Source organism: Centrocercus urophasianus, unplaced genomic scaffold (genome assembly GCF_019232065.1).
Source record: "Centrocercus urophasianus isolate 14NV4802_14NV808 unplaced genomic scaffold, USGS_Curo_1.0 seq_36, whole genome shotgun sequence".
NCBI lineage: Eukaryota > Metazoa > Chordata > Aves > Galliformes > Phasianidae > Centrocercus > Centrocercus urophasianus.
This window is the reverse complement of record NW_024884933.1, coordinates 1,768,298-1,793,099: the sequence shown is the minus strand read 5'-3', so window position 1 is coordinate 1,793,099 and position 24,802 is coordinate 1,768,298. Positions and strand designations below refer to the sequence as shown.

The 24,802-nt window shown below is 42.7% G+C and overlaps 1 protein-coding gene across 2 annotated transcripts in view; it reads right to left on the bottom strand.

The window, feature by feature from the left end:
• PRDM2 (PR/SET domain 2) overlaps nt 1-24,802 on the bottom strand; it is a 63,259-nt gene that overhangs the window by 14,238 nt on the left and 24,219 nt on the right. For both annotated transcript variants that reach the window (XM_042831311.1, XM_042831312.1), the window contains exons 6-8: nt 24,026-24,152; nt 6,808-6,915; nt 1,057-5,425 (exon numbers count right to left, since the gene is read on the bottom strand). In XM_042831311.1, the coding sequence (XP_042687245.1) occupies nt 1,057-5,425; nt 6,808-6,915; nt 24,026-24,152 (4,604 nt within the window). The remainder of the gene's footprint in view (nt 1-1,056; nt 5,426-6,807; nt 6,916-24,025; nt 24,153-24,802) is intronic.

Below are 24,802 nucleotides of genomic sequence, written 5' to 3'. Positions count from 1 at the left end.
CTGCAAGCAGTTGGCTTTTGACACCTCCTGACAATTCTGCTTGTGGGCACTTGTGAAGGAGGCTGGGCCCTCTCCACTACCAATCGCTTTGGTACAAAAATCCTACCTTTAGCCACAAACCTCCCGTTAATCACAGCCACGGGCTGCAATCAGCAAAGCAAAAAGCAAACAACCAGCACTGAGTCTTGTGAAAGTCACCCAGCGGATCAGACACCTGTTACAAGAACAGCAGGGCAGGAGCCTGCTAACAGAAATGTTGAAGGCTGCAAAACAGACTGCTGACTTTGAAAGATGACATGAAGACTTTAAACGGGACTCAGGCACATACAGTACGATTTTATTTTATTTAAGTGTTACCCTTTCTTGTGATTAAAATGCTTCATCTGAAAATGAAATAGAACTTTAGTTATAATCTTTTTTTTCTTAAACTGAAACATAAGAGCATGATACTTTTAACAAAAATTTACACATTCATGTCACTTTTCTTACACATCTATTTCCCTTATATTAAGTATTTAGAGATCTGACTCAATTAGGATGCACATACAGTTGTTGAAGTATGCTTTCTTTTTTTTTAATACGATATGCAGAGAATATATATATATATATATTTTTTTTTTTATTTAAAAAAACAACATTTCCAATTGTTTTAATAGGAAGGTAAAAACGCAGTCGTGACTTTTTGCTTAACAAACCACCATCACCTAAACCTAGAACCATTCCAGGCCACCGTGTGCTGGATAGCAGATACACGTCACCAGGAACATGAAGTTTAACGACTTAGGTTTATTTGCACTCAAGTGCTGACATTTTTTCCCAGCATTTCCAAATCCATTTATAATTAAGGACATTCTCTATACAAATGATGTATATATGACAATGTGACAAAATGCATCAAATATGTACATCATACGTGACTGAGCCGCTAACCACGTTTTAGGAAACGCAATCTTCTTCTGATTTAAATATGACAAATTCAAAAAAAAGACCAAGAAAATTGGCAAAACAGCAAGCAACGTGTTCCTGTTTTGTCGGAAGTTCAAATTAAAAGCTTACCTGAAATCTTTTAATTCTTGCTTTGTACTGCTTTCATCTTTTTTGCTTTCTGCTGCCTCGGCATTTGCCGCCTGCTGTAAGCTTCGTGTAATAGGTCCTCCAATCCTCTCTCTAGATTTTACAGTGAATCTGTCTGCTTTTTTCTTACTTGCCACAGCAGACCTACTTGGCAAAACAGCCTTATTACTCCTTTGTATTCTGACGTGCAATTTCCGGGTGGCTTTGCTTGAGATGCCAGAGGAAGTGTTCTTACCTACCACCTTAGTTTTTTTCCCATCAACGTGAGTCATTTTGGACACTCTCACAGGACTAGAGTTCCTCAGTGACGAAGACGGATTTGGCTTTTTCGATCGAATGGGAGGTACAAATTTAATGCTTTGCTTTGATTTGAAGGATGCAGAGGGCAGCTGGATCTGTGCAGGTCCTGAGGTTCGCGCTCTTGTCTTGCCCAAGTGAGGCTGCATGCTTTGCATTTTGATTTCTGCATCTGCTGTTCTCCTGCGCTGGTTGCTGCCTTTTTCGCTGTTTGCAGGTGATGAACTTGCACCTTTTTTGGATGATTTTTTTTTGGAGGAAGGGGAGATGGGTTTTTTGGGACAGCTGTACGACGCATGTTTGTTCAAACTTCCAATGTAAGTAAACTCTCTGTTACAGTAGGGGCAGATGTGAGGGTCTGACTCAGAAAGACTATTTTTCAATTCTGCCTTCTGCTGAGCAGATTTCTTCTTTTGCAGGATAGCTTTCTGGACAAGCTGGTTTTTCTTTTTCAACGCGTTTATTTTTAGTTTATTTGAAGACATTTTGCTAATCTCAACGTTGAAATTGAGTCTTTTTGGCTGACCCATTCGTCTGAAGGCATTCTTTCCAGGACCAGTGATGACAACCATGCCGTTCTTAGGCTGCACTGTCTGTTTCAGTGGCACTGGATTTTTTTTGGGCGTGTATCGCTTTTTGTCACTGGCAGATGCACAGGCCAGTATGTGTTTGTGTAACTCAGGCATGTTATCCACACTTTTCCCGCATTTTGTGCATCGGATGGCAGTAGTGAAAGTCTGTGGGATATTGTGGGTAGTGAAGTTTGTTGCAGTAACGCCGATACCCATAGGATTTCGATGGTGATACTGAAATGGAGGTGGTTTAAAGCTTGGGTAGTGTTGATTGAGGCCCATCCGAACATCGGGATCTTTAGATTTTACCCCAGAAGCCATTATTTTTATAGTAGTATAAAGCTCTTCAGAGGAATCATTTAGATCTTCGTCTTCTTCCTCCTCTTTAGAAAGTTCTAAAGAGTCTTCTGACAGGCTCTGCATGTGCTCAATGTTGGCCTTACTGGGGTCAGTAAAATTCTGGGGTCTCAAAGTCCCGCTTTCGAACTCATGGTGTGTGCACACTTTGTCTGGATGGAGATCTCGCTGATGCTGTTGCAAATTGCACAAAAAAGCAAATTCCTTTTTACAGACTGAGCAAGCAAAGATATTTCCTACTCCGTGAAGCAGAAAGCGATGTTCTGACAAGCCTGTTTTATCCCTAAAAAGCTGTACACAGAATTCACATTTGAAGGGCCATTCTTCAGCATGGACGGATAAATGCTTAGTTAGGTCTTTAATAGAAAGAAAAGGTGATTCACAGACATTGCACACAAAGCTTTTATTGAATGTTTCCTGCACTACTCCCGATTCACTTGCAGCATGAGGATCTTCTCTGGCCTTCTGCTCATTTTCAGTTTCCTCCTGTTTTATCATTGGAAGAGTATTTTCAAGGTTATCAGCTGAAGAAACAACGGAAGAAACCACTGAAAGGGGAGGAGGAGATGGAGATGATGAGGAAGAGGAGGAAGAGAAGGAGGAGGAGGAGGAAGAGGAAGAAGAGGAAGAAGAGAGAGTAGGAGGACCAGGTGAAGCAGCAGAAATGAGAGGTTCAACTGAAGGAACCGGAGATGGAGAAGGAGAAACCGTAGGTGAAAGAACTGGTAGTGGAGACTGGGTAGTAGTGTTTGAAAGTGGCGACGGGCAAGAGGAAGTGTTAGTGGCACTAGCAGAGACATCTGGAGTTGATAAAGGCATTGTTGGAAGAAGGGGAGGAGGTGATGTAGCAACTGTGAGCACAGGCGGGCAGGGTGGTGGGGAAGGAGGATTAGTTGGTGTTAACAAAGGAGGCAGCTGACACATGGAAGGTACGACAGATGCGTGTGGCACAAGGGGAACAGAGGAACTAAGGGGCTGAGTATCAACAGAAGACGATGCAGACAGACTTGGGTCTGTGTCTGGTTCTGCCTGAGATTCCAGGGATTTGCTTGGGCTCGGGCTTCTGTTCACACTGGGTGTGCTGTCTGTGGCTGCATCCATTCCATTATACTCATTCAGCAGAACCTTCTGTAGCATGCAAGTGGTTGGTTTCTTCTTTTTAACACCACTGCAGGTTGGTTGAATGGAATTTTCTTTGTATTCCCGAATTTCAGCATCACTGCAAGGCTTCTTGTGCACACTTAAATCTAATACAGATTCCCAAGGAACCTGATGCTTATTTTTGATATCAGACCTTTGTTTTACACCACTAGACAAATCCAGGGGCTGCTGGTTGCATACATTGCCAAAAGTTGGAGCCACTGTCCAGTCTTTTGATGTTTTGAAGTCTTCGAAGCAAAGAGGGCTCACAGCCTCCCTCTCCTCCCTTCCAGTTAGGCTCCAAGCAGGTGAGTTGCTGTGGCTTTCTAACTTTGGCATTTTTGAACTTCGAAGATTATCATTCCACACAGTTTTTCCCTCACCTGATTTGACAAAATCTCGAAGTACTGGACTGTGCTGTGGAGAACTGGGAGGAGAGCTGGTCCTTCTTTTAAATCTACTGGATACTGGAGGCAAAATAGATGATGATGCAACAGAAGGTCCCAGTTTAGGGATTTCACTTGATGGAGTGATCTTCTTACTGTCCTGCGTCTGAAGAAGCTGTTTTAATTTTGATGACAAATACACGCTTTTGTCTTTATGGAAAGGTAAGCTCTCTGTTGAAATGCTAAGAGGAAGATTTAAAGAACTAGTAGGAGTTACAGGTTCTGCTTCTATCTCAGTTTTTATTTTTGGTACAAGAGGAGGGCTGGCAGTTCTCCTCTTTTTGGATTCATTGCTCCCGCTGCCAGAAGGCTCCTTAGGAGGTTCATTCACCTGTGTTTGTGTAATCTTTATATTTGAGGAAATTTCCACCGTGACTGGACTGATGATACAATTTAGTCCATACAAGTCTGCAGAGTTGGACTCCATCTGAATCACATCACAATTGCTAGTGCTGCTGTTGGACTGAATTTTACCATCAATGTAATAATTTAAGTTTTCAGAAATATTGCTGGAAATATCCATAATGTAGACATCATCTATTTCACCTTCCTCTTCTATTTCAGTACTTGCTATATATACACTCTGCACTGGTGGGGCCTGCTCAGTTTGAAGCGGTGGCTCTTCATGAAAGTATCCTTTTCTCCTGACACCTTTGGGAATAAGATGCCGCTCATGAACCCTGCGCTGATGTCTCCGCATGTTGGTGTGAGTTCCAAAAACCTTTTTGCAGTATTTGCATGGATGCAATTCTTTGGGCTCCTTGTTCTCCTCAGCGAAAGCAGAGTGGGACATTTCCTGGGAGACTTTCTCAGAATCCAAGACAACGGAGTCTTGTACAAGATTGGAAACGTTCAAGTCATCTTTAAGACCATCACTCACAATTACTTGGTTATCAGCAACATTATCCAGGTGCTGTGATGATGTTAGTGTTAAGAACGGTTTCCTTTTTGGCCCTGCCTCATGGCGCCGCTCATGCCTTCGTCTGTTAATTTGAGTACCAAAGGCTTTCCCACAGTATCGACATTTGAAAGCGTGGTTAACAGTAGATATATGAATGTGCATGTGGCGTTCAAGTCCTTGCTTTGTTGTAAACTTCCTCTCACAATGCTGACAAGGATACATGAATGTTTCCTGAACATCACCGTTTGACTCACCTCTTGCTTTTGGAATTTTCACCACCAGTTTCTTTGGAGAGCTTTCTGGAGATTCCTCTGATGTACTCTTTTGCTCTTCCATAGAGTCTAACTTTTCTTCACATATCAAAGGCATTTCAGCATTTTCTTTAGGCATATTGGTATCTTCCATCTCCTCTTCTTCCTCTTCTTCATCCTCTTCTTCTTCATCCTCATCTAAATCATCTGATGCACAGTTTATTGCTTCTTCTTGTTTCTCTTCGGTCACTATTTGCAGTTCACTGGCAGGACTGGGAATCATCAGCTTTGGAAGCACATCTTGATTTACCATCTCCTGAATCACAGCTGTTTGTTCCAGGGACAATACAGCAGAAACGGAAGGCTTTTCATCTTCTTCTTTATGACCTGATATATGAAGTAGGAAAAGCATGAAACATTTTGATCAAACACCCTGAAGTACATTACACCGTTCTTCTACCTTTTACACAGTAGAAGTCAATACTCTACAACTCCCATAATACTTCTCCTTCTCACCACTGTGATTCCATAACAAACAAAACCATACTCAGGAATTTCCTTTCTGAAACTTCAGGAAAATGTAAACAACTGCTGATTCTTAACACGGTGAGATCTTAGGATTGAACATCAAGGCCAAAGAATATATATAAAATAGCAGACTTCAGAACATTTAAAGAAATGTCTGAAAAACCTTCACAGGTTTTTCTTTCATTAAAAGAGTGTCAGAAAAGCACAGCAGTACACATAGCTAAAGTATTTTGGGCTTTTCCCCAAAGTTATTACTAACTTGGTGCACAATGCAACAATCTGGACTTACACTGTAATGCATGACAAGGCGTAACTTAGATCTGGCATGGTGCTTTCCAGTCTATGAAATTTCTCTATTAGCCATTGCCTGAATAGCTATTCCCTACACTTCTGAATCTGCCTGCATGCATCCCAGTGATCAGTGTAAACTGGTTGTTTATTCACACCTTTGTGTGCCAATTTTATTTATCTGTTGTCAGATATATCCATTTCTGAAGAAAGTATTTCTTTCTGCCAACTCACAGAGTTTCTGAAGCAGCCTTGAGTATGGAGCAGGAAGTTCATCTCCCTTCCCTAGCTAGAGCATCAGACATCAGCAGTAAAACAGTGCACGCAGTGTGCAAGCAGAAGAGAACACAGAGTGAAGAAATGGGTCAAAAAAGTTAAGTAAGTTTGGAAAAAATATATCTATCTATGTAATATCTATGTACCTATACAGAGCCTTAACCATTACCAGTTACACCCACAGCAAAGGCAAGTTTTCCATGATTGTAAAACAAAAAAACCCACGCATTCAAAACACATCTAAGTCATTTTTACATACATAATATGTAAACAGCATAATTTTATACATAATCTTTTCAGATCACCTTCAGGACAAACGGTATGCTTAGCTATTCTATGCATTATTACTATATTTTTCCCTTGTAACACTGATCTTTCTTATACAGTCATTATTACAGCTATAAGCTCTAAAGACATTTTTGAATAAGGTCTTCTCTGTTCAAAGGGGTCTGGGCACAGACATTTCACAGTAGCTGTGTTTTCCAATTGCAGAGTTGCCTTATTGACAAAGTTCTGACATCCAAATTGACTGATAATTGAACTGTTTGGGTAAACATAAACATTGTTCACTTTCCTGCTTTAGCATAACGCGTTAGCTTATTAAACATGATAAAACTTGTGCTTTGATTGAAGAAGATAATGGGAAAGAAAACAATTAGATACTTGAGAACTCTCACCCTCTTTAGAATCCCTCATATCTGCCGAAGAATCCAAATCAGTCTTTTTCTGCTTTGTATCTGTTGCCTTCCTCCCCTTGTTTTTACTTTCCTGAGTCTTTTTCTTTCCTGAAAGAAAAACAAACAACAAATATGCATTATTCCTGTTGAGCAATTTTTATTTTTCGTATCTGACTGGCAAATTAAAACACCCAGCCTTGGAGTACAACATACTTCTGTAGAAACTCTTTTTTCTTCAGGAACTCAAATGACATTGCAGGGAAGAAGAACACTCAGAAAACACACTGACCACAGGGCAAAAAGTGCTAAGGCCAAGTACAGAACAAAAGAAGCAGAAAAAGATGACCTAGAAGAAATTACCCATCTGCACGTTTAATTTTGATGTCTAATCTGTGACTATGTATTGATAAGGTAGTAAGTCTCTAGGGCCTGAAAGAAGTTAATCGTGAGACTCTAAAAAGCCAATACTCCAAAATATCTTACAAACAAGCACAGACCACAAAGGAGATCTATTGTGACAGAGTTAAGCAGCTCAAGTCATAGTCATTAATTACCTTCCATCAGCGAGATTACTGTATTTCATACAAGTGTGTGGAAATTGCATTATTATTCTTTAGTGTTAATTGGAAGGCTGCACCAAACAGAAGCTCACAGAGGCTTCTAAACCTGTGCAAACATTCTGAATTATGACATGGAGAGGAGGTATAATCAAAGAAATGAAGTATAAGCATGATGTTGGCCAACACAGCAAAGGCAGTAAACAAATGGGATGGAACTGGATAACAGCAAACCAAGGGTGTAGCACCACGTCCACTGACACAACCAAGCTTGCTGACACTCTCGGATCACAAAACTGGGAACTGTGTTAGAGTTGCATGAGATAATGAACACAATGAAGATTAGAGTAAAATGGCGTTGCGCAAAGACCTGATCTGTGATGCAACACGCAGAGACATTCAGAACTTCACCCATGTATGTGCTACAAAGTTGTAACACTATCTTTTTGATCCCGCTCCTAAAGATTCTGTTCTGCAATCTTTGGAACTGATGGCAAGGACTGGAAGCACAAATGAAGCCAAAATCCTCGAACTCAAGTCATTGCAGTGAACTTCCACGTGTAAGCATGCGCTGAAAGCACCACTCATCTGGAACTTCACACTTCCACACATCCACCTCCTAGGAACAAGAATTCTCCAGAAGCAGCCATCCAAATGTCTCCGTTGCTCCCTCTAACACACAGAATACCACGCTAACACAGTGACCCCTCTTCTCAAGTCAGAATTACAGCCATAAATTCATCTCTTATTTAGAAGCATGTTATTCCAATTCATAACCCCATCAACAAGTTCCTCCTTTTTTTCTTGAAATATTTTTCACACTATAGGCCAAAAGTCTGAAATGCCTTTTAAAAAAATTCCTCTCTATTCCAACCCAAATTTTCCAAGTATGCACCCCCTCCTATAGAACTGAGACAGGTCAGCTTTAAAAGGAAATACTTGTTTTTATTTGAACCTTCTACATCATCCAAATAATTACCTTCATTTCCTTCCAAGGAGCTCAAGTTTCACAGGCGCTCCCCAAATTCCACAGGGCTTTTCAGATTCATGTGTGTAATTACCCTTTTTTTCTTCGTTTCCCTTTTACCAGTTTAAGAGTTTTCAGTCTCGGAAACTGATATTACAGTCATTCAGAACACATTTTTGTCACCTTTGGAAAACAGGCATGCACTCTTCCTAGGCAGTTCTAGCAATTATCCCATAATATCCGCAAACATTCTATCAGTTCACGTCAAACCTTTCCAAAAGGAGCAAATTCTGATTTACCTGACAAGGCAATACAAGGCTCCAACACCAAATGGTTTCAAGCTGTCAGCAGTTCACACAGCCACGAGCAGTTTAAGCCCAACTGCATCTGATTTGGTCTGATATGAACACAATTTGATGCTAAGGACACCTCAGCTATTTGTAACTTCAACATGCAGTACCAAGATCTGAGCAAGAAATTCAGACACTTCTCCAGAAGTATCCACCAAGCTGCCCAAAACTGTTCTTGACCTGTACAGCAACAGAAGCAACAAGCATTCTACTTCTAGGTAAAAGGTCTAAGTGTTGAACTGCAGTATAATCCTATGGAATCAACACTGCATCACCATGTTAAGAGCCACATAACAAAAACACGTATTCAGCTATTCAAACTCCCTAAGAGCTCTGTTTTATTGCAGAGCACTTGTCATTTCAAGACTAATATCTACGTCTTGACTCAACCAAAAAGGCCTGGATGCAGCTCTCACCTTTGCCAAGCCTGGCCACAGCTAGAAGCAGCCTCACAAGATGGTTCAGCTGGGGATGGTATGGAGATGAAATCACTGGCAACAATACAGTCTGATTCTACAGCAGCCTCCATATTCAGCATGGTGACAGGTTACTGTCAGAGCCTGCAAACCAAGAGCAGCTCCTTCTCACAGCAAGATGAAAGGGAAAGTGTGCTCTTCAAAATGCAAGATACACAAAAGCAACAACAACAAAAATCACTCTGAAGTACCAAAGCAAACAGGTTTTCCAAAGTGTTCTCCATTTATAGAATGCAAAATTTACAGCACTTTGAATTATTATCTGGGAAGTCATCAGAGTATCAGGATTTTTAACCAAAATGGAGTTTATTTAGGTAGCATACTTTCTTATCCTATTGATGGGAAAAAGACCATTTGCAAGATACCTTGGCACACTCCTAAGAAGGAAAAAAATAAAAAAGTAACCTATTCACTGATACTGTCAGACATATTTCAAGCTATTGGCCTTTAGGTCCAAATGCATTTGAAGAGAAGTTTCATTTGGCATCTGTTCACCTTTATAGTGAGCAAAATGCCTGCATACATTTATCAGATGTGCCAGTTCAGTTGCTGACACATCAGCCAGGGATAGCACACAGTTTCTGCTGTTTTCCTGTCATTAGTTTTAGCCTGTTGGCTTGTAGTTTGCAGTTTTCCCTACAAAGATCAGAAGTGTCCTATACTCAAGCACAGCAGGGACTGTCCCAGATGGATCCACCCTATGATCCTAACCATATTCAACAGCAGATGTCCAGGCAGAGAACTGAAGAAGAGCATATCCTCGTGGTATGCCTTCTTAGCTTTCAAACTCACCAGAGTTCAGGATCTTCTGAAGATACCCAGTGGCTTTTGATAGACTTTCCATCATGAGAGCTCTCAAAGTGCTTTTAAAATTCACATAACCATGAAAGACTGACATACTTTCTCCCTGCATAATTCCAATGAAAACCTCTACCTGCAATTCTGATATCAAAGTATCAACAAGGAATTAACCAAAGGTCTGCCCCACAATTTTCTTGCAGTTTAAGACATCAAGAACTGACAGAAGCCTGCAGGAGGGAAAACAGCTCCTCACAGTACAGAACCTGGTGGAAGCCTGAGTATAAGTACACACGTGCACTTACCATCAGGTTCCTGAAGGGTCCTACATGGCTGCTACGGCCAGCTGGATCCTCCACTTGGTCTAAACAAGAAAGATACAGGAATGAAACACAGGGAAAGTGAAATGGAAACAATGACAAAAGAATAAATGAAGGGCAGAACTTAATATATGTGCATGGCCATTTCAGGAATTGCAAAAGAAAGATGCAAAGGAAACTGAATGAAAGAAAGAGACAGAAAAACAGCTACCTGCCCACAGCAACAAAGGTCGAGAGAGGAATGCAGGAACATCTGCCTTGCCACTTAGAGGAAAGGGGAGGAGGAGCCATATTTAAAAGCTATTTATGCATGCTGTAGACAGGGGAGCAAGAGCATTACCTGCCTGTACCACCTGCAGTAGCCACACAGCATTAAGCACTGCAATAGGCACAGAGCTCACACTGCTCTCAGTGGCCAGATAACTGGTCAATATCAACACTGCAGTGCTGCTCGGTTCGGAGTTCAGGTGACAAACAATAACCACCTTTGTTTGCCTGTACTTAATACTACTGACAGACCAAGACATCCCCAAACAACCCGCAGTGCCCGCACTCCAATCGCTGCTGTTAACCAAAATACTAACGGGACTCCACAGCAACTGGTAATTCCTAGTGAGATCAGTGTGCTCAGATGCCAGGAGGGAAGAAGTCAAATACAGTCTTGCTTGGAGTCGAATCCTATAATTAAGTATTGCAAAACAACACAAGATGCTATTATCTTTAATGAGCTTTAAGTGCAGCACCAAACACACTCACAGCTCCCACCATAAAGCAGGAAGGGGAATCTCCCATCTGATCTCTCAAGCACTGTTTTGATGCCTTACAAGAAACACCAAAGACAACAGACTGCCATGTTACACCAACAGTGAGAACCACGTGGGTCCATGATGTGAACTGCAGGCTAACAGCACAGACTTGTTGGTCAAACCCCTTTTGGACTGGTTCAGATTTTTTTCTCCTTTTAATACCAATATTTTGGTGTTGAAGAGAATTAAAGAAAGATTAAGAGTATCTCCAAGCTAAACAATCCTCACAGAAAATTCAGCAAAAGCCACAACTCTATCACCATTTCCACTTTGCTCAGGTTGAGATTTCATTTGAGAAATAGTTTGTTGTGCATCAGAATTCCTCTAATCCCACATCCAGCATACTAATGGATATGCCATGTTTTTCATGTCAGTTACTTACATTTCTAGGTGCATGTGAAAAACTGACTGGTTGTTCTGAGAGACGAGCTAGAGAAAAGGAATGTCTTCTGCACATGCAAAAAGTCATTGAAAATATCAGCAAAAACTGCTCTAAAACTGAAGAAGCACAAAGAAAACCACATTCGGTGATGTCACACAGGCTTTTGAGAACTCGTCCAACAACGCATGCCATGGTGTATAAAATTAAGGACCATGCCTATTTAATATACATAATTGATCAAACAGCAAGTGAACTAAGCAGGAAAAGAATGAAAATAGAGTTCTGCTGGTAACACTGAAGCGTCTTGATTCTGTTTCTAGACCCTCGGTCTGACCGTTTGCCATTACCCAGGGTGGAAGGCACTCATCTGATTCAAAGACACAAACCACATCTGCCAGCACTGACTTCCATTACCAACACCAAACCCTTCTCAAACTGAATGTTAAAAAGGCACTGAGAGGATGCAAGAGCAGCACATCTCCGTGCAGCCCTCAGGGTGAGATCCAAGACATAAATGGCACAGCTCGATTTTTGAAACACAAACATCTAATTAAAGCGGATGTCAATTAAAATCTCAGTGGCTACATACTATCATTAAGAGTCTTATTTCAACAGTGCTGCCCAGTACCTATGAAAACATGCAGAGAAAAGGCAACAACATCCTGACGTCAAGATGACCCCGTTTGCCATCTATTATTATAAATAATTAATGGAGCACTTTTCTTGCAGCAGCATTATGAAGTTATCTGATAACAGTCCATGTCAATTTTAGTGTATAGAAAATACTGCCATTAAGTGCAATGGAATTTTAACTTCTGAGGATCTTGAGAATAACTCAGAGCTACACCAGATCTCAGTCCTGTGCTGTCAAGCTGTCCAAGCCTGACTTACCAGTAATGGCCACAGCTCAGCTGCCTCCCAAAACATAAAGCCTCTGATGAGAAACTGCATGTTTTACCCCATTGTTTTAGTTCATTTCTGTTCTCATTTGCAATTAACGACCAGTACAACGGCCTTGTTTAAGGACCATCAACAGCAGAGAGAAATACATCCTCAACATTGAAAATAAAAGCAAATTTGGGGACTAAAGGGTCTCCCACCACACCCTGCATCTCCCCTTCCCTAAAATATACATTCAAGCTTACACAGCAGAAGCAGAAGGAGGAAGGACAGCATAGGCACTGAAGACGAACTTCACAGTGACTGCTAGGACCAAACTGCCTCATTAAAAAAGAAAAAACAACCACCTCTATCATTAGGAAAACAATTCTGCCCTACAACAGAAACAGACACACACAAAACACCACTTCTCATATGCATAAAAAAGCTTTTTAAATCACTGAGTCATCCAATGAGATTACAAATGTTACCCCCAAGTCTCACCTTAGGAAGACATTTCAGTTCACCTCAAGGCAGGTGCTCACACACGTAACTGTATTTCTTTGTTAAAACGTACTTCTACCAAGAACTAAACATCCACTTTGCAGGAAAGAAATGGAGCAGTGCATTTACAGAGACTGTTAACGTGACATTTGCATAACAGATGAACTTGTTGCCATGGAAAGTGTAAGAAAATTCTGAGCTGGGGCTATTTAAAACATCAATTTCTGAGAACATTTGGCAAAGCCTTTCTGATAGCGCTGAAGATCAAATCACTGGATCTCACCAAGATCATCTTTACTTCTTTTTCCCCCAGAGGGTGCTGAGGCACTGGCACAGGTTGAAGGAGGCTGTGGATGCCCCATCCCTGCAGGCATTCAAGGCCAGGCTGGACGTGGCTCTGGGCAGCCTGGGCTGCTGGTTGGTGACCTGCACACAGCAGGGGTTGGAACTGGATGAGCACTGTGCTCCTTTTCTACCCAGGCCATGCTGTGATTCTATGAATTATAAAAGCATCACTGCAAGATAGGTTAGCACGGTAGGGCAGACCCAGAATAGCACAGCTGAAGCTATTCACAAAATTGATTAATACATTTAGGCTTGAAAAGTCCTACCAGGAGAAAGCACATCTTAAACATGCTATTACAGCAATCCACAACAATTGCCTCTGGTCTTCCTCACATGTGTGAACTGAATTAATCCTAGAATCATTTCAGTTGGAAGGGACCTTTAAAGGCCACCAGGTCCAACCCCTGCACTGAGCACTGAGGGACACCCACAGCTCCATCAGTGCTCATTCAGAGCCCCATTCCCTGACCTTGGGTATCAGCCATCTACATTCACAGCACCACATTCAAATCCTCAACACGCTACACCTTCACTGACAAACCTGAACAGAAATCATAGGAAGTCTTAAGCTTATAGACTTACTCATCCACAATGACTTAAATAGCACAGAATGTCATCTGACAACTTCAGAGCAGCACAAACATCCACAGCCTTTAATTCTACACAAGTTTAACCCACACAAGAGCCATACTGAAACAATTAAGTGTAAATGATTAAACATGCAGATTTTAAAATGTTATTTCTGCCTTCATGCCAACACTTCTAAAGCTGAAACAGCAGATAGAGCACACAGATACGCAGCACTGGATCTCCTGTGGAATTTCTCCATCACTCACCATTGTGCATGTCTAACTCCCACCCTGCCCAGGAACACAACCTCCCCCCAGTTCCTACATCACTGCTGGCAAGTCACTTTACATGGCTATTACTGACACAGAGAAGAACACTCATCTTATTTTCTGTAGTTACGTTCCACTAGCTTTCATTTAAGTAAGTATTAAGGCAAAAATAAGCAATAAGTGGCAGCTGGCACACAAAATGCTTCACAGATCTTCCAGAAGGGAGCGGTGCTCTCTATATTTAGAGAATCCTTAGCAACAGCTCATGAACAGCATCAAATTTTTGTATTTAAGCACAGAAGAATGCTCAAAACGTAGATCTCCACCATAATGAAGGTGAGCTTTAACCTGAGCGACGAATACGGTGCTCCTAAACTCACTGCAGTGCTCTGTGAAATGTCTGACCCTGAAACGAAGTGTGAAATTAAAGGTCTTGAAATTGCTAAAAAGCCACGCTCCGTTTTTTATTTACTATATTTATTTGCTATAATTTATTTTGTTAGTTGGCTTCTTTTTTTTACCAAACTGAATCCCTCTGTTTATTACAACTGTGGTACGTCATTTCTCAGATGTTCATCTCCAAAGCAGTAAAGGTTGCTCAGCCACATCAGCCTGCTCCACTTTACAATGTATTCATCCCCCTCTTCAGCAAGCATTTCCAGTCTGTTTTCCTTTATCTTTGTTATTCTCTGCTTCTTCAATGCAACCTGCAGAGGTAATCTTGACTTTGGGGGATTTAATGGGGAGCGAAACAAAGCAGTCGTCGTCACTGATGATTTTATATATTTACTGCTATGAGCTGCAATCCAATTATTTACAACAGACTTATCTTGCATTTCAAAAGGGAAATTATTCAGCATAGTGCACAGGCTCCCTTCTTGCCCCCTCTCTTACCAGGGCTTTCCAAAGCCATCAGTTCTGGCATGCAATGCAAGCTCGCCTTAAGCAATAAATAGACATTTATTGGGCTGTAACAGTTGTAGAAGCTATTCTGTACTGGAAGCACAGCACTGTTAATGTCCCTAAGCTTTTTGCTCAGGCACTACGTAAGAACATTACCAGGTAACAGAAATGAAAACAATTAATGTCAAGTGCTCTTCATTGTAGGAAGGAAATCAACAGAAAAGCCAACTTAAGTAGAGGTGACAAAAACAGAATTACCAGCTATTACAGCAGACACAGTTTGTTTCCATTAACCTCCACTAAATATATGCTGGTATTTTATGAAGTAGGTGCCCAACGTAGGAACACCTTTAACTGCTGATAAGCAGCTACAGCTGAGGCACATCTGCAGGCATGAAAACTGCATCTGTTAGATCTGGAAAGTCTCCTTCCAGCTTCAGGCTGACAATCTGAGGACGTATGGCAGATTATCACAGCAGATCCTTCCTAACACATAGAAGCAGATGAAGGAGAAACATCATGTAAAATAATCATTTTAATATGCAGAGCAGTTCCTGAATCGCTTGCGTCTGGTGAGATATTTGTGAAGGATTTGTTTTTACTGTGACACCAAGTGCTTCACTCATCTCAGCTGCAGCCCGCTGACATTTTCCTAGAGGAATGCTTTCCAGTCTTCTCCAGGAACCGAAGACACAGTGAGTTCTCTTGCCAAAGGAACTCTAGCTGCAATGCCCCAGTTGCCCAAGCACTGCGTTGCTCAGCTGCAGAGCAGTGTGACAGCACAGCAGCTGGAACTGCAGTGCTACACAGCAGTTAGCACAGCTGACAAGAGAAATACATACGTTTATAGCTTGTCCCAAAGCAGATGACAATAAAGTGGATTCCGTCTAATTTATGAAATCAAGAAAGTTCCATAGGCCCATAAAGTCACCACAGGGAACGGCAACTTCCTCCATTTCTCAAATAACATGAAAACAAACCCCAGATTCAGAGGACAAACGCATCTGTCTTCTGCTAAGCCAACTGCTACGTTCGAGACTAATCAGTTTCAATGAAACTGGACTTCAAAATGTGTACAAGTTTTTCATAGTACAGAATGTCAGCAGAATAAAACCTCACCAAAAAGTAAAGTGGGCATTTTGATGTTCAGATGAAGAACTTGAGAAAATACAGCACTAGTACATGAGTGGAGAGACTGGAGGCTGACACTCACCAGGCAGGGACGTGGTAGCCATGAACAAATCATCTGCACAAAGTCCACTTTGCTTTTGCAATCCTTGCCAAGGGGCTGTAAGACACAAAATGCTGGGCTCTTTGCTCTGCACTTGCAACTTGAAGACACTGCAGGAAGTCAATTTTTTACTCAGCTGGCTGAAGCTCAGTGTGACCAAGTGCCTGGATAAAGCCCAAGGCAGCTTTAACATTCGGCACCCGCACTGTGTGCATTTCCTTTCAAGAACATGACTCTAAGGCAAAGGTGTGCATTTTAAGATTCTGATACAAACCTGCTGCTGAAAAGAGAGCAGTTGTCCTTGTTGCTGAGTTGCTTGATGCTGGAGCTTAGCACCCAGCTGAATGGTTCATTTTACCTGCAGAAATGAGGAAGTTTGCACTGCACTTGGCCTTGAACAGCGGCACTGCATGAGAAAATTTACCATAATTTACAGCAATCAAGCCACTTTCAGAAAGACTGAGCCTTTCCCATTCAAGAAAAGAATTTCCTTATGGACTGCCAAATAAAACCAGACTGATACTTGAATAGACTCAAGCAAGTGAGGAATCTGGCTCTCAACACGAGTTAAAACAGATGTACAGCCAACCACCCATCTCCATGGCACTCTGCAGCAATGAGAATCATGAAGATAGATTTTCAGCTATTATAATACTCTCACTAGAGTAACTTTATGTCAACCCTCACATTAATAACACAGCCTCTTTGAAGCTGTAAAGCATTAATCACAGTCTATCAAAGCTCTTATAGAAATCTGACAGAAAGTGTGACAACAAAATTAACCCTCAACAGCAACCCTGGTAAGCTCCTAAATGCTTCTGAAGACTTCGTGCTAAGCAACAAACACACACTGGTGATACAAACAAACATTGCACTTGCTTAATCCAGGGGAGAGTTCATAAAAGGTAGGTAAATATTTGCTAATGAGTATCTGATGGTCAAACAACACTTAATTTCTTAGCTACAAGGGTTGAAATGCCATTGAGTGTTATTTCAATAACTGTTAAACCCAAGTGCAATCTTACAGGCCAATGCAATGTTACAGTGAGGAACCTGATACAGCAGCTGTGGGCAGTGAGAACTCTTCACAACAAAGCCTTTCCTGTCACTCTTGGCAAGAATGACAAAATGCATTTGAAGGTTTGACAGATCCAAAAAATTAAGTACCCTCTGGTCTGCCAATAACTGTTGAATGTGCATCTCTTCCCATAAATAGGTTATCAAAACTTTGTATGACATACTAGAAGATATTATGCAGCACGTCCCTGCTTGTAATTTCATAGAAAATAACACCAGACATCTGCAGATGTGCCCTCAGAGCAAGATGTGTCCTCCCATAAATGTTCAAGTAAAATAAATGGTCAAGGCAAAATTAAGGTACACTGTAATAAAACCAGCACCAAAGTTCAGTACATTAATGGTGCTGAATCAGTATTAATAGCATTGTACAAACAGAAGCAGCAGCAGCACTGAACCCAGAGAAAAGCTGCAATGATGATGATTAGGGGGTAGGAAAGGCTTCCATTCCAAGGAGAACTCAGAGCCTCCACTAAAATAAGGAGTGGCTGAAAAATGACAACTAGTTAAAGGTAAATAAAAATACAATGAAGTCAATGGTTGATTAGCTTGTATCTACAATAAAACCCAAAGTCTCCCATTGTAAGAGGACAAAAGAAGGGAAAGAGTAAGTGTCTGGGGTAAAGCCTTGCCTTCACAGGATACAAAGCAAAGGAAGTCGAGAAAGGATTATTCATGCGAATAAAAGTCAGTGGGTTTTTAAGGGAGGGGGCAAACCCAGACGGAGTGCAGGCAAGGCAGTAACTCACCGAGCATAAGAGAAAACACCAAGCTTGCTCTCGTGTGTCACAAGCAAGGGGACAATCCTAAAGCTTCATGTAAGCTGTTTAAGAGGTGACAAAGAAAACCACTTGTTTGACTGTGGAAAACAGCGTCTGTTCCCATCCCCCTCTGTTTCAAAGTTAACCCTGATCAATAGAAAAAAACTGATTCATACTGGGAAGCTGCCTGGTGCCCTGTTTTCCTTCCCACTGCAGGTTATTTAACTGAAGACAGCACTAGCAAATATGCTAAGTAGCAATATGGAAGTCAAACGAGGAAGAAACAAAGAGGAAAATACAGAGCTGTGGAGATTTTGATTTGAATCTCAGAATCACACAAAGTTTTTATTACGAAATACATGCACGCTGGCCTTTGCTGGCCATTGATTTGCCACAATCACAAAGCATGTTGTTGTCTTAAGGACAAAACACACAGAAAGCAACATGCCTGCAGGATGCAGTAGTGCAGGACTGCACTGCTTGCTTTAATGAGGATCTGATAAAATCAGCACAGTCCTTACACAGCATTCCTGACCGCCTCCAGGATCTTCCATCGCTTCTTATCACACGAGGTTTTGATTTCTTAGCAGCACACCAGTCCTGTGTTGGAGCTGGGTGTCTGTGGTGCTACTGGCAGCAAGATGGTGATGCAGCTTTGGTTGGAGCAAAGCTGGAATGAATCGTAACCATCTCACCCTGCTGCTCGGAAGGGCTGAGAGCTGCAGCTATCACAGGGGTTGAGGGCATTGCTGCAGATGGAAAGAAGGGAATGGAAAGTAACCAAGGCTCTATTCAAAAAGCTCTCCTTACGAGGTATAAAAACATCTCTGCCGGTTAGAAGGCCTCAAAGACATCAGATATTCACCATAGAAGCTGCCATCAGAGATGCAGGTCCCTTAACACACCAAACGCAGCTTTTTAACTGAAGTTGCATCATTAATCTTGTAAACGGTTCTGATTTTTCTCAATTCAAACTGAACTTCATTCTAGAGGTTTGCTGCAGAACTTCCTTATCACCTTCTCCTTTCTCACTTATCTCTTCCCAGTCGCTGGCTAAGAAACTTCGAAGCCCTGAATTGCAAAGCTTTCCATTAAATCTGTTGGAAGGAGGGCTAAATAGATAAGTGTCATTTCCTTGAGGGCTATCCTTGCTACAAATGCACAACTTAGACCTCATTGTGGCCTTCCAGTACTTGAAGGGAGCTTATAAACAGGAAGAGGAACGGCTGTTTATGAGGGTGGATGGTGATGGGACAAGGGGGAACGGTTTTAAACTGAGACAGGGGAGGTTTAGGTTGGATATTAGGAGGAAGTTTTTCCCCCAGAGGGTGGTGAGGCACTGGAACAGGTTGCCCAAGGAGGCTGTGGATGCCCCATCCCTGCAGGCATTCAAGGCCAGGCTGGATGTGGCTCTGGGCAGCCTGGTCTGCTGGTTGGTGACCTGCACACAGCAGAGGGTTGGAACTGGATGAGCATTGTGGAGCTTTTCAAGCCAGGCCATTCTATAATGATTCCATGAACTTCCTAGACCTTAATATGGCCTGCATTCCACTCAACTATCTTTAACTATTTTATTCCACATAACAAGTCCAGCTAAGAAGCAACTTTAAAAAAAAAAAGACACAGCATCATCGGGCCACGATTTCCAGTTGTGATGACATCCAGATGGCAATCTACATTTTGTGAACAGGAAGCGTATCTGTGGATGCATGGAGCTAAGTGAAAATGCCTATGGAAGTCTTAAGAGCAAAGACTGTAAGAACTTTGAGCGTGCACAGAACCTCACCTGCTTGTCCCACCTTTACACCTCACTTTCACACAGCAGCAATTCGATGCAGTTTCAGCAACAGCCACGCTTACATGAAAGTAAATCCACTGTCACTTTTATGACAGCACTGATTTATGGTCTCAGAAGCTGAAGCCTGACATTGCACTCAGAGTTCAACCTCACATAAAAAACATGGCATAATGGTCATTTGTAACTGACTGTAATTGATTTATAATTCATCCACCTTAATCTCATGCTATCTCCGGGACAGAATTGTTCGCTGAACATCCCATGAAGTCTGATAAGAACTATGGGGAAAAAAACCCACTACTGTAACAGCAGAGGCAGTTATGCAGCAAAGTTTTAACAGATTTATGAGCAACCATACGAGACTTTAAAACTGCACTGCAGTGAGTATTCACCAGGCTCTTTGGGGTCCTGATACAGGAGTTTTGTCCTACTGCAGTGAAGGCTGTATTTTAGGAGCTCACAGCTGGGCTCCCTGTGAGGTCACAGAACAGACTCCCAGCCAAGCCTGCTCACGCAGGATGTTTTTAGCTACACAAAGTTACCAACTTTCTTCCTCTCTATGGACAGCCTGACTTTACAGAGAGAAGATGTGAGAGGCACACACAGCGTTCATTCCACACAATGCTACAAATGATGCCGCTGGGGTTCGTTGCCTAGATAAAGTGCAAAGAGGAACACAGCTAAAACAAATAGAGCCGAACAGCTCAGCGTGGAGCTGCTAGCACAGGGATAGAAATAAGCACAGAAGTGCAGCACTGCCCTCATCTCCTTTGTTCAGAAAAAACATTTTTGTCTCAAGTACTATTCACAAGCATGTGGCAGTGCACAACTGTACCCCATTCAGCATCAGTATCTTTCTTCCCTTGAGACCAGACTTCTCATCTGCCATGCAGCCCATGACAGGCGCAGTCTGGATTATTTCAGTGCTGTGTGCTTACTTTGCTCAGCACCTCAGATCACAGCCTGACAATACCAGTGTGCATTTTTGCACATGACCATCTTCTCTCTATAATACCTTTACTTGGCTTGCATAAAGTTACTCTTAGAAGGAAGATTCAGAATGAAGCCAGGGTCTCCAAATAACATTGAGTAAATGGATCCTTGCAAGGGAAGCACACAAATGAGAGAAAAGCCAGCTGCAATAGTCTGAGAACAGAAAACAGTGCTCTGGGAGCCTGTCGAAAGCAGCACTAACTTTTCATGTTACTACTTACACTGCACTGTCACATTTAAAAGAAACAGGCCTTGGCAAGGAAAATAAGCCCAAGCTACTCCTCTAATAGATTTATGAGTTTAACTGTCAAGTGAAAACTAGACTGGCTTTTTTTTTTTTCCTTAGAAAGTGCATTAATGAAAAATCTACAAATGCGTTTAATTTGAACAAGCTTTCCTACAAGCTCGATAGGCAGGTCAGAAAACATCAGCTTCAGCTTGGGACAAGTAGCAATAATGGCTGGAAAGTTTAACAAGTGAGCAAAATTTCAGAAAAAGCAGAAAAAAATGCACTGCATCATTTTCCTACTAGCTGTTGACCTTGACAATCTTCTTATGCTCTGGCAGCTGCTGCTCTCAACCACTGAGTGATCACATCAGAGACAGCAGGACTTTGCTGTAGTAGAAGTCTGAGATGCTCCTGAAGTTGTTTCCATTTTGTTTTGTTTTGTTTTATCCCATTGGTTTCCTTTCCAAATCACCCTAACAAGATTTTACAAACAATGTTTCAATGCAGAAAAGTTAGAAGCATCACTGAATCTGAACTCCTAAGCACGTTAAAAGAGAAACACAAGAGATTTACTGCCGCTACGTCAACCCTCAACCAACTCCAGTAACTCCTGACACCAGAAGACGCACAGCGCCGTGCAGGCAGAGCACAGGAACAGAACTGGTGAAGAAGTGGTGCAGCTGCAGAGCAGGTGGGCTCTGAGATGCACGACTGAGGCACAGCCAAGATGCTGTGTATGGGGAGCACGCCGGGTGCCATCCTAAATATGCTCTAAAGGAGATTATGAACCCAGTGTCAGTAATCACCTGCACCAAGGTCGGACCAAGGGCAAGCAGGACGTGGTATTTCCATCTGCTGTCTGTGCCGGTGGCACGCTGGGTCAGCTGCTGGCTCTGCACAAGTTTAGGAAGGCCCAGCTCTGAAGGTAAGGCTCTGCACCGATAGCATGGGAGGCTTTGTCCAGAAACCAAAAGGAATCCCACTGCAGGATGGAATGAGCTTCACAGCAGTCTAAGCGTCAATTAACTGGACAAATCTGTGACTGCTGTGATCACTTTTTCTGATTTCCTGAAGCAAACTGCAGCTGTAAGACCAAGTGTGAGCATCTCACTGCTCAAGGACAAGGCCTAAGCTGAACTTAAAACTCAAAAGGATATTTGTTTTACTGAACACAGATCAGTTATTAAGTCAGTTTTCAAGACATACAGCTCTTACAACGCCCTTCTCAAACACAGCCTTGTCTGGGCATTTATGAAGTATTAAAGTGTCTGCTTCTATTCTGGAAAATGTATTTCTGCAGGACACAGCAATTCAGAGCTGTCCAAACTTGGCAGTTCCTACATAGCTCTGTTTTCTCCTTTGTTGTTTTATGCTTTCAATCTATAACAGAACACGATGAAGTTTATAAAGAAGGAATTAATTGATCTGTGTCAGCAGGCAACGAATCCCAATTTTGCAACCCCACTGAGCTCCTTTCTAAGAAGTTTCTTACACTGGAAGCTCACTTGCATTCTTACTTTGTACTGCCTTCCAATTTTTTCCTATGCGAGAGGTTGCAACATTCCCCCCCTCCCATTTTTATTGTATAGTCAGAATTACGTAAAAGAAAAAATAAAAAAATAAAATAACCAAACAAAAAAACCTGCTTAGAGCTGCTGAATTCACTGCTTATTTCCTTTATCCTCCCATAAAATCTCAGCCTCTGAACCAGCAAGAGGAGTGTCAGCAATGGGAACCATTTTAGAATCTTAACTGCAGTGAGTGCTGTCAATGCAGCACAAATATTATGTTACTTAGAAGCAATCAGGTGTGAATTGCAAATATCAGATCTACTACAAACACTAAAATAACTGAGAGTAAATGTAGAAGGGGTAAAAATAAACCGACAGAACCTCCTAATAATAGAACTATAGGATTTCAAAACACGCACGCGTTAGAAAAGCACAAATCACTGTAAATTTACTGACAGAGCATTGATAATGAAGCTTTAATAACCCGAAACAACCAGACTGAGGAGCTGGCCTTCCTGCTTAACAATACAGGAGTATAATCCCCCAGATAAGTTACTGGGGCCTTATAACTCTTATTCTCTTCTCAACTATGTTCAGCATTTTTTTATTAACGTATTTAGGAAGAGTTCATAGAACGGATGCAGAGATTTATTGTTCCAAATGAGGGTGGTTTGACATTTTTAAGATCCTTAGCAGTTAAAGCCTCAGAGCTACAGAACAGCACAGGACGACCCACCCAAAACTGCCACAGTTATTTAATGACTTGCTCTTTTTTTTTTTTTTTTTTTTTTAATCTGCAGTTTCAGGAATGCAAATCAATCTTCCATGCCGTGAAAAATTACCTTAGAAATGACTCTGTCTGGCTTTTCTAATTTATGATTTAATCAAATTCTTTCGAGTTGTTTTTCTGGCCTTTCAGGTAAATCACAGGCACGCAAATCCCACCTGCGAACACCATGCCCAGTTACAAAAAAAAGCACAACGATTCACCCAGGCGCCCTTATGCATGTGCTACATGTTTACTAAACCGTCCCACGGCAGACAGAAAAATCCAAGCCAGCACTCGAGGCTCAGAGGCTGTAACAGCAACGCTTATAAGCAGCACCGCACAGCCGCTTTCCCGAATATCAGCGCTGGGATCACGTCGCCGCCGCTTTAAACGCCACCTCCGATCCTCCTTCGCTCTGTCCGTCACCTTCAGAGCTCCCCGCGCTGGATCCGGGGATCGCACGCAGGATCAGACGCGGTTACATAAGGCCACGCGCGGAGCCGCACGACGCATCGCAGCGCGGTGAGGGCGGATATCCGCGCCCAGCTCCGCCCGCCGGTGCCCGAAGCCGCCGAGGGCCGCGACGGGGCCTGCCGGCGCTCGGCCGGACGGTGAGTTCCCCGCTCGGTGAGGAAGGTCACGGAGGCCGCCGCCCACCCGGCGGAAGCTCGGAGCCGCCCCCGGGCCCGGTCGGAGGCCGGCGGTGCGGCGGGCGGGCCTTACCTTTCTTGGCTTTCGGGGAGTGCCGCCGGCTCCGGGCGCTGGCTCGCTCTTCCTCAATAGCGGCGGCTATCTCCGGGTCGTCCTCCCCATTGTACCACACCAACAGCTCCTCGCCGGGCGCGATTGGCTGCGGGGAGAGAAGAGAGAGGAGCGGAACCAATCAGCGGGCGGCTTGTTGGCGGCGGGCCCCCGCGCGCCGAGGGAGACGTCGACCGCACCCCCTGGCGGCCGGAGGGCGCGCGGCGCAGAGCCCCCAACCCCGCCCCCGTAGAAGCGGGCCCGGCGGCCCAGCAGCTGCCGCAAGGACTTCAGCCCGGGCACCGCGCTACAGCAAGGGTGGCCTGAGACTATTATTGCAAGTCTGAAGCCAAAGGGGACTTTTGTATAAGGAACAATAGCAGAATCTGTTCCTTCAGAAGCACTTTTTTTTTTTTTTTTTTTTTTTTTCCAGAAGGCCTCACAGCACTTGACAGAGGCAATAGAATCGCAGAATATCTGATAAGAATCATAGAATATCTGATAGCTATCTTTATGTCCTGACACTGCAACAAGAGATGCAAGTGTTGAAGTTATATCGTAACTTATTAAGTTAAGCATTTAGGTTGTAATATAAGCAAAGCCTGCTGTTTGGCTTCCTTAACAGCTCTGCAGGGCTGATGCGATGGTAGTAAATGTGTTTCACAGAACCACAGAATGGTTGGAGCTGGAAGGGACCCTAAAGGCCATCAGGTCCAACCCTGCACTGAGCAGGGACACCCACAGCTCCATCAGCTCCAT